Source organism: Ctenopharyngodon idella, chromosome 13 (genome assembly GCF_019924925.1).
Source record: "Ctenopharyngodon idella isolate HZGC_01 chromosome 13, HZGC01, whole genome shotgun sequence".
NCBI classification, from domain to species: domain Eukaryota; kingdom Metazoa; phylum Chordata; class Actinopteri; order Cypriniformes; family Xenocyprididae; genus Ctenopharyngodon; species Ctenopharyngodon idella.
In genome coordinates this window covers 25,533,451-25,548,190 of record NC_067232.1, presented here as the reverse complement: position 1 = coordinate 25,548,190, position 14,740 = coordinate 25,533,451, and the positions used below count along the sequence as shown (strand labels likewise).

At 35.1% G+C, this 14,740-nt stretch overlaps 1 protein-coding gene across 1 annotated transcript in view; it reads right to left on the bottom strand.

Annotated features, from left to right (window-relative positions):
- Positions 1-989: 989 nt before the first annotated feature.
- Positions 990-14,740, bottom strand: part of LOC127525421 (inositol polyphosphate-5-phosphatase A) — a 159,958-nt gene continuing 146,207 nt past the window's right edge. Inside the window, exons 13-16 of the mRNA XM_051917958.1 lie at positions 6,589-6,700; positions 4,372-4,440; positions 2,868-2,952; positions 990-2,752 (exon numbers count right to left, since the gene is read on the bottom strand). Coding sequence (XP_051773918.1) covers positions 2,872-2,952; positions 4,372-4,440; positions 6,589-6,700 — 262 coding nt within the window. The 3' untranslated portion in view covers positions 990-2,752; positions 2,868-2,871. The remainder of the gene's footprint in view (positions 2,753-2,867; positions 2,953-4,371; positions 4,441-6,588; positions 6,701-14,740) is intronic.

Below are 14,740 nucleotides of genomic sequence, written 5' to 3'. Positions count from 1 at the left end.
TCCTACATTAAGATCATAAACATTCATATACAGACGAGTAGGCTATACGTTTATAGAGGAAAACCAATTTTCTACAGAAGCTTTTTCCATGTAATAAGAGGAATATTTCATCTCTTTTCATGGTTATTTAAGGACATTTAGAGATTTTATTTTCAAGAGCCCAAACTGCAGGTTCACCTCGGACAAATAGGCATTCACAGATTTTGTTATATTCCTATTTCTCAATCTAAACGAGCCTTTTTGTGTGCGAATCATTTAACGGCTTTCAGGAAGGCCAACTTTTCTGTCAGTTGTTTTCGCGGGTTTGAGTAATGTAAATGTCTCGTGACCCCATCAACCCTTAAAGACACGTTAAACAAAATGTTTTTGTGAAACATAAATTATTTTTAAAAAATCTGAGTAATGACAGTACACTACTTAGGTTTTGTAGCGTACAATTTCGATATTGATAGTAACGAAAATCGCGCGTAGCGATCGCGATCTCTATAACGAACTTGTAATATAACTTTTGTGGTTACAGAAATATTCATAAACGTTGTTAAAACGTGTTCATATATATACTTACATGCAAAAGAAAAACATATTTCCGAACCTTTTGTTTGAGGTTGTTTTAACTGTCACGTGACTTACGTAATTTCATCCTGAGACATCTTCCGCCATAACAAACTATTATATCACATGTTCAATAATATATTCATTTTTTATAAACAGTTTGATGAACACACAATATCATATTAGGCTATATAACATAATACTGTTAAAAAATATTAATGATGATGACGAGTAGCCTAATGATAAATAATGCGACTTCAAAACAATATATATATATATATATATATATATATATATATATATATATATTCAGGCACCATCATCTACAATGATGGAAAATACATCTAAATGTCAAAGGCTTGTTTAGTGAATCTCAGGGGGTTACTGATTCAGTGCTTGACTAATGACAAAGAGGCATTGATTCATTCATTCATTCATTGAGTTCTAATGGTTTTATTGCTTTTGGAGGTCTTGCCATCCACGAGGTCTAATCGCTATCTGCTTAAAGAAAAGAGTGAATCCTATCACCTGACCTGCTGGGGAAAAAACAGTTAACAAGCAGTTTTTCTAACCAAATCACTGTCAAGGCGACACAAAATCATTTCCACTGATATGAAAGATCAATCTAACGGATTCACACAGTCTGTCGACTCTGTAGTGTAGTGAATTAAATCAGGAGGAGCACACGGCACTGATGCTGAGAACATACACAAGGAATTAAACAGAAACACTCACACTTTACTTTACAGTGTTCGTGTAACTGTGCAATTTAAGTAAAATACTAAAACATGTACTTCATATGTGATTATGTTTGTAAAAAGACACGGTTACTCATGTGTGAAACTGACATTGTAAAGTAAAGTGTAAAGAAATTTCTCATGGTCCTTAATTTGAGTGTTTTTCCTGCATAATGCCATCAGAACTTAAACTCTACATTTGACTGAGTTCAATTCAATAGTTGGCACCACGGCACAATAATATAGTAACAAAAAAATCATACAAAAAAAAAAAGAAAAGAAAAAAAAAAGGATACAGCTATTTTTAAGATACCCAGGCCTATTAAAATATCACATTCAGAACCATAACATTATTACACAGAAATAAGTTAGAATAAGAACAGTACTGTAATAACCGAGCAAGACTGCTATTGAAACTATCTTATATACTTGCATGGTTTATGGCACTGCTTAAAAAAAAAAAATAATTAAATTGGCGCTATATATATATATATATATATACATATATATATATATATATATATAAATCATATTGGCTGAAATGGCATATTCTGCTAATAATGATGTGGATTTCATTGTTTGTTTATAACTATTCAAACATTTGAAACTTTACACCCAAAGCAGCCTTTCATATCAATATGTCAGCATAAGAGTTTTGGTACGAATTATAAATTATCTCTTTAAAAAGTACAGTATATAAAATGAGACTCGGCGGTTGTATGCGGCACGGCAGAGTGTTTCGACAAGTCGGCAACAACAAATCAAAAAAACAAAGATAAACAATAGTCCATAAAGAAAGAAAATCATACAAATGCTTAAACAGAATATACCTATCTATTCTAACACAGAGAAAGTCTCGAAATCTCCATCAAACAGCACTAAAAATCAGCACACCTCTATGTCATAATCCAATGTACAAATAAACCTAACAATAGAGAAATACAACAACTTTTTTTGCATTGCACTTTTTAAAACATCTTACATACTGTATGGAAGTAGCTCGTAATATTATGTTGAGGCATATCTAAAAATTGCAAGTATGCTTTTTAAAATCTGTAGAGTATTTCTGATGGTCTATATTAGAGTTTTGGAAACAAGGCTGAGAGACGTCAGAGAAGAGCATCTGATGGCGTTTGAGTGGAAATGCAGCGCTGCATGACAGATGCATGCCGCATTAAGAGTGTGTGTGTGTGTGTGTGTGTGTGTGTCCATGATCTCGACTCTTGAAGCATTCATGAACTCAATGTGTCGTTTCTATGGACATGATTGCATGCACTGCGACAAATGCGACTGGTCAGTCCTGCTGAAAAGTCTTTACAGGGTCCTCTGTTTGCGTGTGTGGTTGTGTGTGTGTGTATGTGTATGTGTGTGTGTGTGTGTGTGTGTGTGTCCATCCACCCGTGTCGGAGCTTCTCACAGGGCCGCTTTTCATGAAATCTTCTCCACCCTTTGGCACCATTTTCCTGGCCAACACACACATTTAGATCATGAGAACTTCTGCACGTCTATCATGAGATATAACAAAGTTATATTCATAAAGATAATAAGAATAAAATAATAGTAAAAGAAAATATTTACCACATCACTGCACGACACAACACTTGTGCTTATTTGCATTAGGTTTACCTGCCCCTGTGCTTAACCGAAAGTACAAGTAGACCGGCTGCAGAAAAATACAGACAAACAAAGCAGAATTCAGCATAGAATTTCATACTGAACTTAAAGTGAAAGAACCTAAAGATTCAACAGGAAAGATCTGGGTTCAACATGTGCGTTAGTTTGTAGAAACACAAGAGGATGAGCTGTTTTGAACATGGATATATTCCTTTAATAGTTTATTCACACACACACACACACACACACACACACACACACACACACACACGCACACACACTTCTGTCTGAACTGTTCTTCATTGGGTGCTAAATTCACTGACATTTCAAGAACATCTGAATGTGATTTTGGCAGGTGCGTGTCTGTCTGGTTACACACACACACACACACACACACACACACACACACACACACACACACTTCTACTGTAATTATAATGACTACAGACTATAATCAAAACTAAAATAATGGTTTGAAAATGCAGAAATAAAACAAAAAATAGTAGTAATACAATAAAAATAAATAATTATTTAGGAATATTTAACTGAAGATTGACTATAACAAAAAAATTATAAAAGTTTATAAATAAAATAAAAAATTATAAAATAAAGAAATAATTATTTAGAAAATTTAACTGAGGACTAGCTATAACAAACTCTAAAATAACTGTTTGAAATGTTATAAATTGTAAAATAAAAATCATAAAATAAAAAATATATTATTTAGCAATATTTAACTAAAGACTAACTATAAGACACTCTAAAATAACTGTTTGAAATGTTATAAATCGTAAAATAATTATTTAGGAATATTTAACTAAAGACATCATCTATTCTTAAAAAACATTTTTTTATTCTTTATAATTCAGCTTAAATCACTATGAAAAAAAAAACACTTTTCAAAAGTGTTGTAAATCATTTAAATCTATTTTTGTTTTTCATAGTTTGAAAATGTCCCACTCACACTCTTAGAATGTTCAGCTCAACTAACAGGGCTGGCATCATTTGCATACTGAATTCCGATTGGTATTCTTTCAAAATCTATTTGCATACTGGTTTTTGATTGGTCTTTCCTGTCTTATATCTATGGCACCATCACAGGAGGAACAGAAGTGTGTGTGATTCAGAAAATTCAATCTAGCTGCAATGTGAAAATGGAACATTTTAAACTCTCACCAGTTTTAATGTGAAATAAAGAAAACTTCCTGAAGGTATTTTACAGAGACACTGTCTAAATATTAAAATGACTGAGAAATCATTTTCCTGAATGTGTGGTGCGACAGATTCAGACCTAAACAAGCTGTTCTAGTTCAGTACAGGTACATAATATGACAGTATATAATGACTACAGACTTAACATTAAACATTAAAAGAACAGCTCATGTTTATCAATCATTTTTAGGTCAGATTTAATCAGATCATTTAAACACACACACATAAACTAGTTGGAGAGGTTGGTTAGTTGTACCTTGTGGTCCCCCATACACACATTGGGTCCGATGTTGTCATACGTTATTGATTTCTCCTCATTCTCTGGCTGCAAAACACAAACGCACACAAAACATGATTAAAGACACAAAATGAATCCATGCAAAATACTATTACATTGTTAGACTTTAGTGCCAATAAATCAAAGTGCAAAAACTTCAGGAGCTTGAAAAGCAGCAAAAGCATTAATCATATTCATCCAAATTGAAAATAATGCTCTGAATCGACCGAGACAGAAATGTGATGTAGTGCACTTTAAAACACACGCACACAGATTGAGTTTTCTGAGCTGAACTAAACAGTCTTTGAAAGCAGCAGTCCTCGCATCACAAACTCACACGAATGCGGAAGAGAAACTCAAATGTGAATGAACTTCAATAACACACCGGTCACAAAAACACACACAACCTGAAACTCCAGAACACGTGTGTGTGTGTGGCGTCCCGCGCCTCCCAAAGCCGTGATACATTCATCAAACGCAGGCTTGATAATTTACAAAGGCAGCATAAAATTGTGGATTTTCGGCCTGCGTAATCTTTAGACAGATAAACAAATTACGGCTGGGGCCGGGGCCGATCCTCTGCCTCCGCTTGACTGGGTATTCATTACCGCGGCCGCGCCGCCGCCGGACCTTTGCCGTGTTAGGGCTCGGCAAGCAGAAAATAACATGACGTAGAGCTAACAGAGCGCGTCATGATAGATGAGGCTGTTTACAGGCCCGTGTCTAAACAATCTGTGTTAGACGGAGCGCCGGTCGGTGCTCGACGCAAACACTCGCGCTCACAGTTTGTCTGAGCTACTTGATGACTATTAAGAAAACAAACACAGCGCTGAAGTGAGTGTCGGTGTATCTGAGAGGTCAGCGGCACCTTCATTAACGCTTTACCTGAAGGACGTCACGTCATTAGTGCTGTTGAAGTCAAGCATCAATACTGTTACTAGTGTCAAGTCAGCTTTATTTCTATATTTCTTATTGCTTATTGTTTCAGGTATTTTTAAAAATATAAGTACAATGTAAAAACATGTATGTACACAATAATTAAATGTTAAAGACACCAAGTGGAGCCAAAAAATAATCAATAGATTAATTGATAAAAGATTCGATAGATTAATCGACCATCAAAATAACTGTTTGTTACAGCCCTACATTCAAGAATTTTTTTTGTTTTTTGTTTTTTCTCAAACAGACGTGCTTTGGCTCTTTTGACTGCCCATTTAGGCTTTCTCAAGCCAACATCAAAGTTTGTTTACGAACTTTAGCTTCTAGTTGTTTCTCATCATTCATACTGTGCATATCTGCATGCCACTTATTGTATTGTGTATTATTTTCTTTGCATTATATTGTTTCTTATGCCCTTCTACCCCATCTTTCTTGAGAGGAATGGACAAAATATGAATTTCATTGTACTAAAGTACAGATGAAAATAAAGATCTTGAATTTTGGCTTGACATATTGATTTTATCATTGAGAATGGAGCAGATGAACATTTATGAAGTACTATATGATTATATAAGCGGCTGTGCAATAATATTTCCTTATAATGCTAGTAAGATTTCTACAAATAATACAAGTCCATTTTGTGCCCTGATTTTTGCCCTTTGATTCTGCCCTTGTCTCCTCTAAGACTTGTAAATGGCCACTGATATTTGCATATGAAATAAGTATAACTTATGTGGAACTGCGTGATTATGATTCACAGTTGCTGTGAATCGCAGAATATGTGGATTACAGTATTATATTTACACGCACTCCATCAAACAATGTGTTGAGCTCATAAATGCAACAGTCAGGGTTTTGTTCAGCGCTCACTGACTAGTTCATTAACCAACAAGTGTAAAAAAAAAAAAAAAAAAGATTTTTAACCCTTGTCCAGACACATTTACTTATTTATACTTCATTATTCAGATGCAGATCAAGGCGAGGAAGTAGAAAACTAGTCATTTTGGCAGGTTAGTTTAATTAAAAGCTGTTTTTGGACTAATAAGGATGCTTTGAGTTCTGAAACGTTGTGTTTTTATAGTACAATCACCTCTTATATGTCAAAAGATCAAGGTAAATATGATTTCTCAATACATGACATCTTTTGCATCAGATTAACGAACAATCTGACAGGGCAGAAATAATGAAAGACACACAAAATGAAGCTTCTAAATCTGTCACAAGGGATTCAAGTGTTAACATTCGTGATCGTCTCACCTTTACGAGCAGGTCTTTGGCCGAGGCGGACATGAGGATTCGGTCGCACCAGGCGGGACATCGAGTGTTCATGTACTGCTTTCCCTGACTGGAGTCCTCACTGTATGGATAACTGCAGGAAACAGACACATTGTTCACTTATATATTCTGCAGTACTCAATTGTGATTGGTGTCATTCTGTGTCTATAATGACTGAATTAGTGCAGTGTAAATTGGGCAGAGCAGTAGCCAAAAGCCTTTTAAAACCCTGGACCAATCAGAAACAGGTTCAGATGTGCCGGGCGCACCGTCTGACGGCTCACAGGGAGCAGATGGTACATGATACAGACACAATGGACATCAGATCGAGCCGTCCAGATAACAGCGTTATGATGTTCATGATGGAGTTCCTACATGAGATCAAAATCAGACCCTTCAGAGCATGAGTGAGTGAAATGTGTGTCCTAATCATCTCGCAAAAACATCTCTGGTTCATGCTGCACATCAAATTTTAAAAAAAGTTGAAGCACATTTGTTCATTGTGATGATTTGTGACATTATTGTCATTACAATTAAACACATTTTTACTACAATGCAGTAATGAGACATTTATTTATTTTTTTAATCAGCATAAAATAAATTCAATTTATGAAAATGTGTACTGTCTATGTGTTTTAAAATGTACTTCCAATAATGTAATTTAAATAATAAATTATAGCATAAATTCAGTACGACAAAAACTATCGTGATGCATGCTTTCAATTGTTTTTAATACTTTAAATAATATCATTTAAATATATTATTTGAATATTACATTATTTTCTTCACAATATGAATTTTTTTTACAAAAAATACTGATATACAATTTTAAAATGTACTTTAAATAATACAATTTCAATAATAAATTATAGCATCAAATAAATTCAGTGCAACAAAAATATTGTGATGTAAATTGTTCATTGTATTTTAAATAATATAGTATTTAAATAATATAATATATACATTTTATATTATTGTCTTCAAAATGTTAGATTTTTTCCCGCAAAACTTTCGCAGGAAAAAATCTTGTAAATTTGTAAATTTTACTGTTTTAAAATGTACTTTAAATAAAATCATTTAAATAAATTATATCATAAAATATAATAATACTGTGATAAAAATGTTAAATTGTTTCAACTTAAATATAATATTTAAATAATACAATATATTTTTTCATCAAAATATTAGATTTTTTTCGCATGAGTTGTAAATTTTCAATTCTGCTGTAAAATGTACTTTTTAAAAAAATAATAATTTAAATAATAAATTATATTATAAAATAACTTCAGTACAACAAAAATAAAAATGTTGAATTGTTTCAATTTAAATATAATATTTAAATAATATAATATATAAATATATTATTTTCTTCAAAATATAAGATTTTTTTTGCAAAAATACTGATATACTGTGAGTAAATTATAATATAAAATCAGTACAGCAAAAACTACTGTGATGTATACTTTTAATTGCTTTAAAATGTACTCAAATAATTAATAATATATTATTTAAATAACATTTTATTCTCATTATGAGATGGTTTTGCATTACATTAATGATAGTTGGGTAGAAAACGTGTGTCACGAGAATAATGCAAAAATTTTTAACAGACTTAACATGCAAAATGTAATTAATTTTTATCTCATTCAACACTGAGGTGAAATAAGACATGAATGTTTTGAATCTGAGCAGAGAAGTGCATGTGTTCATGAAGCAAACACACACGGTGCTGAGTGAGCGGCTGCTAGGACACACACAGGCACTCGCTTTGGTCAATTGGCCATGAAAGCAGCTCATCACACGGTTGCCGAGACGGACGATCCGCTCATTTAGTGGAATCAGCTAGTCAAACACCGCAGTGGTCAACAACACCATCAGCATCAGCCGCTTCTGCGCAAAACTGACCGTCACCATGACGACCAAAGGGTCAAGGGTCTAACCGAGGTGGTTAGCGGGGGTTAAAGAGGGAGGGGGACTAGTTAGCCCACATCCGGCTAACACACAGGCCCCCGACCGAGTGGCCAAACAAGACCCGGCGAGGGGGCTTTGCAGAACGCCTGAGCGCAATTAGCATTGATGGCACTTTAAGCATGTGGAAATGAAGGGCAGTTTTGGTATGCTAAAGAGCTGCTGGAGAGATGATTCTGAGGATGAAAGACAGAGTGAGTGAATGATAGCAGAGGATAGAGAGAGTGGAGAGCTGGATAATGAGGGATAGAGATGCAGAGTGTGGGAATTAAGGGGCGGGAGAGGCTCTTCAAAGACACCAGCTTTCTTCAGGGTGGCCCACACAAACCCTACAGGAAGTTTTACATGTGCTCCTTCAGCTGGATTAAGCAGATCTGGACCGGGAAGATCTTTGAAACTGATCCGTGATGCTTGACAGCAGGAGGAGGTGTCTATCATCAGGACAAACACTCACAGGCTGCAGTTATTTGATCAAAAATACACTAAAACCTGAGATATTATTAGAATTTAAAATAGCTGTTTTCTATGTGAATGTTTTATTCCTGTGATCAAATCTGAATTTTCAGCATCATTACTCCAGTCTTCAGTGTCACATGATCCTTCAGAAATCATTCTAATATGCTGATTTGCTGCTCAACAAACATTTCTGATTATTATCAATGTTGAAAACAGTTGTGCTGCTTCAGATTTTTGTGGAAACCGTCATATATTTTATTTTTCAGGATTATTTGATGAATAGAAAGTTCAAAAGAACAGTGTTTATTTGAAATAGAATCTTTTGTAAAATTATAATTGTTTTTACTGTCACTTTTGATCAATTTAATGTAACCTTGATGAATAAAAGTATTAATTTTACTTAGCCCAAACTTTTAAACGGAAGTGCACACACACACACACACTCTCAGCACACTCTCTCACACACACACACACACACACACACACACACACACTCTCACTCACACACGCACACGCAGTCTCACACACCCAAACACAAGCGCACACACGCTCACACACACACACGCTCACGCAGTCACACACACAAACACAAGCGCACACACGCTCACACACACACACACGCTCACGCAGTCACATACACAAACACAAGCTCACACACGCTCATACACACACACAAACACAAACTCACACACGCTCGCTCATACACACACACACACACACACGCTCACACACACACACACACACAAGCTCACACACACTCTCACATACACTAACACACTCACAGACACTCACAAACTCACTCACACACACACACACACACACACACACACACACACACACACACACACAAACACACACTCTCAAACACACACAAACACACACTCTCAAACACACACAAACACAATCACACAGACTCGCACGCATACACATACACACACACACACACACACACAAACAAACACATACACACACAGAGACTCACTCACACACACTGACTCACACACTCTAATGCAACAGCAAACAGCGTGCGGAGCCGCAGGGCAGGTGATTAATGCTGTCGATTAGCCGCGCACAAACGTATCTGGCAGAGTAAACGCTGCCACTGGGTGTGTGAACCGGAGACCGTCAGACACTATCACACTCGTGCCAAGACTAATTACACTAATTAATGGGGCCGCACTGATAAACTCAACAATTGCCCACCTGTGTGTGTTACAGTGAGTGAGCGACTGAATGAGATTCTCACACTAGGCTAACCATTCTACTAATACTAGCCGTTAACAAAGTTAAAAAGAGGTTTGATTCAGATGTTAAAGGATCATCATTCACTCGCCCTCATACGGTTTCAAATACTGTATGAGCTTCTTCTGTCAAACAGTAAAGGACATAAACATTAATCAAATATACATATTTTATTTTATTTAATCTTTATTTGAATTAAACGAAAATGATTTACACTGATGAATGAAGAAAATGTCACACAGCTTTGAACAACATGAGGGCATATAAATGATGACAGAATGATCATTTTTGGGTGAACTGTCCCTTTAAGCACTTGTCTCGGTCATGTGTCCCCATCCGAGCGCCACTGTGGCCGGTTATCTTGTTCTGCACAATGACAAATAAGTGACAAGCCAAACACTGATTCATTGAGACGCCTGGTTTAATGAGGGCTGTATAAACTGTGAACACAAAGAGACTGAAGGGACGGGAAACACCGATAAGAGATACGCTATTAATGACAGGGCAGAGGTCACATGACTATTACAGCACAGAATCATGGGATTGGACAAAACTGGAGCTGTCAATCAAATGTAGAGTTACAGAGAGGTGTGTGTGTGTGTTAGGCAAGAGGAAAAAGGCAATTTCCTCAAATGATGAACTATAATCAAATCTCTTTATGATTTAAGATTGTCTTTACATTAGATTACAGCGTACAGTAAATGAGATCATGACTCACACAGCAACTTTTCCACTTGTGGTTCTCTCACAATGATGAGCTTGTCTGGTAAAAATCCTCATTTTAACCACAATGTTTATCATTCAACCTGCTGAAACGATGACACACACTCCCTCTCAGAAACACAATAAACACAGATGCATGTGTGTTTATTAAGTGTCTTAATGAAAGATGTCACTTCAGTGCTAAATGGCCTCACATTCAGAGTCTTAACAATGTCACTTCACTGTCAATGAGTGTTTTTATTCATCAGTATGAACGCATCAGAAACGCAAGGCCTTCTTCACCTCACACGGGTGACGTCGTACAGTTTCCTGACATGAAGACGGACACAATTATTCACAGTGAATCTGTAAAATGAACATCGCATGAGAGACGCTCACAATACAAGAAACTAGAGTTCCCACACAGTTACATTCTGCATAATACTGCATGAGACTTTAATAACAGTAGACATATTTCTGTATGCATTGGCATTTAAATGTCAAGTAACAATGTTTGGAACAAATTTAAATGTTTATGATATTTCAGGTACATTATAGCAGCTATTTTGTGTATTTTGAAAATATTTCCAAAAGAATCCAAAGCAGTACAATGTGTTTTTAATATTTTTTTTTTTTTTCCCTTAGAAATTTCTGGATGCATAGACATTTAAATATCAGGTAACAATATTTGGAATAGATTTAATTTTAATATAAAAATTACATTTTTTCTTAAAATTTTCAGAATGCACTGGCATTTAAATATCAGGTAACAATATTTGGAATATATTTAAATTTTAAAATATAACTTACATTTTGTTTCTTAGAAATGTCTGGATGCATTGGCATTTAAATATCATGTAACAATATTTGGAATAGATTTAAATTTGAATATAATTTTTCTCCTTATAAATTTCTGGATGCATTGACATTTAAATATCAGGTAACAATATTTGGAATAGATTTATATTTCAATAAAAAAAATATATATATATATTTTTTTTTAGGAATTTCTAGATGCATTGGCATTTAAATATCAGGTAACAACATTTTGAATATATTTAATTTTAATATAAAAATTTTTTTTTTTTCTTAGAAGTTTATATATGCATTGGCATTTAAACATCAGGTAACAATATTTGGAATAGATTAAAAATTTTTTTACACGTATTTTAAAAAATGTATACAAACGTGTCCAATAAGACAAAGAATATCTAGCTGATGAGATACCATTAAGTATATTTACTACAGGAATTTCAATAAATTTTAATTTTAATATTAAAACATATATAATATAATAACTTTTATATAGATAATATTTAACTTTATTTTATTTTTATAAATGTGAGAAATCTGAGTAAATGACATTTCAGACACAATATGGCAGCTATTTTGTGTATTTCTGCAGTAAACACTTCCAAAGGAAGGCCGAAGCAGAACAATCAGAGAGAAAATATCAGCGCTCGTGTTCAATCAGTTTTGCGGACCGGAACTAACGTCTGTATAATAATGTCATACAAGACACAGCGCTGTCACGGAAATGAATAAAAATGAACTGTTTACACAAAAAAAAAAGAAGGAAATTAATCATTTATAAAGTACACTAGTTTCATCTGAGTGGAGTAAACAACAAATCCATTCCAAAAAGTACCATGGTAAAATGATACCAAAAGTTCTTCGGTTTAGTGTTTCAGCTTTGAGCTTTAGCCGCTGTGTTCGAGAGACTCGCGGGTCTCCACATCCTCACCAAACGGTGAAGAATAACTGTACATCACCTCCGACCCTTCACACACTCACCTCACGACCTGCCGAGCAGAACAATCTCACCCGTCTAGACTCCACAAACACTCACACGGACCTGGAGCCACGCTGCTCCGGCCGGACATATTTCTAGCCGTCAGAGGAGCGATGGAGCAGGTCACCGCCGATCACTTCTCTTCCCAGTAACCCGGTTAGTGAAACAAATAGCATGATCTTCCTGCACTCTCTCATCATCCTGGGAATTCCCACCGGCCGACTGCGCTACTCAATTTCTGCATTGATTTTACACAGAAAGTCTTACAATAAAATCATACAGCAGTGGAGCTAATGCACTGCCATTAAATCAATCACTATCAATGAGGGAAACATCTCCGTCTGAACGAGAACATTCATAGCTGAATGTACAGATGGTCCCGCTATATGTTCATTTAATCTGGTAGAATATAATAATGTACATTAATGAGTTCTGAGAGTGTTTAAAATCTATAGGACGCATAAAATTGATCAAAAGTAAAGACATTTATAATGTTACAAAAGATTCTATTTCAAATAAATGCTGTTCTTTTGAACTTTATATTCATCAAAGAATCCTGAGAAATAAAATTTATCACGGTTTCCATAAAAATCTGAAGCAGCACAACTGTTTTTAACATTGATAATCATCAGAAATGTTTTTTTGAGCAGCAAATCATCATATTAGAATGATTTCTGAAGGATCATGTGACACTGAAGACTGGAGTAATGATGCTGAAAATTCAGCTTTGATCACAGGAATACATTACATTTTACTATATATTCACATAGAAAACAGCTGTTTTAAATTGGAATAATATTTCACAATTTGTATTGAATTTTTGATCAAATAAATGCAGCCTTGGCAAGCAGAAGAGACTTCTTTCAAAAACATTTTAAAAAATCTTACCGACCCCAAACATTTAAATGGTAATGTACTGAATGACTACCATATTCATATACCATGTATATATACCATATTTTTTATTTTCATGAAGTACCTTCAAAGTACCATTTTTTACATGACTTTTCCAGCCATTCATAAATTACTGGATAAGAATTAATTATATACAAATATTTTTAATAAGATTACATACTGAGAATAACTAGAAACATTTAATACTCATTCATATTATTAAAGGTGACCTATAATGCCCCTTTAACAAGATGTAATATAATTCTCTGGTGTCCCCAGAATGTGTCTGAAGTTTCAGCTCAAAATACCCCACAGATCATTTATTATAGCTTGTCAAATTTGCTCATATTTGGATGTGAGCAAAAACACACAGTTTTTGTGTGTGTCCCTTTAAATGCAAATGAGCTGCTGCTCCCGGCCCAATTTCCAGAAGTGGGCGGAGCTTTAACAGCTCACGCTTCGGTTGCTCAACAACAACAAAGCTGGAGAATCTCACGCAGCCAAAATGAGGATTGTCAGTAACGGTGTTCAGCCTTACATTGTTCAAACCGGAGTCGACACTGATGGAGAGACTCAGGAAGAAGTTACAACTTTTAGAATGAAACTGGACATTTCTGAATGGTTAGTGGATAAATTTATGTAGTTGCTGTTGCTGTCAACTCATTGACTAGCATGTGCCGTCATGTCTTTTGTGCAAATCCAGCATTGAATCTGTGAAGCAGTCCAGCGTACAAACGACGGCATGGTAACAACACTCTACTATACTCCTCTTCTCTAAAGCAACCCAACATGACCTAAATAGTGTTCAGTGCTTGTCCGTGCAGCCAACGACAGAACAGTTAGCATGCTTTGCTCAAACTTTTGCCATGGCGTTAGAACTGGTACACCGTTGTCGTTTGCGAAAACAAAATGGCGGTGTCGTAGGTGGAAACATGCAGATTAAGGCGGGGTAATATTATAATACATCACTAGGTGAGCGAAATCTGAGCGGCTCGTTTTTTTTTTCTTCACATGCTTGCAGAGAAAGGCTTACCAAAACAAAGTTACTGGGTTGTCTTTTTTCACGTTTTCTGGGTTGGT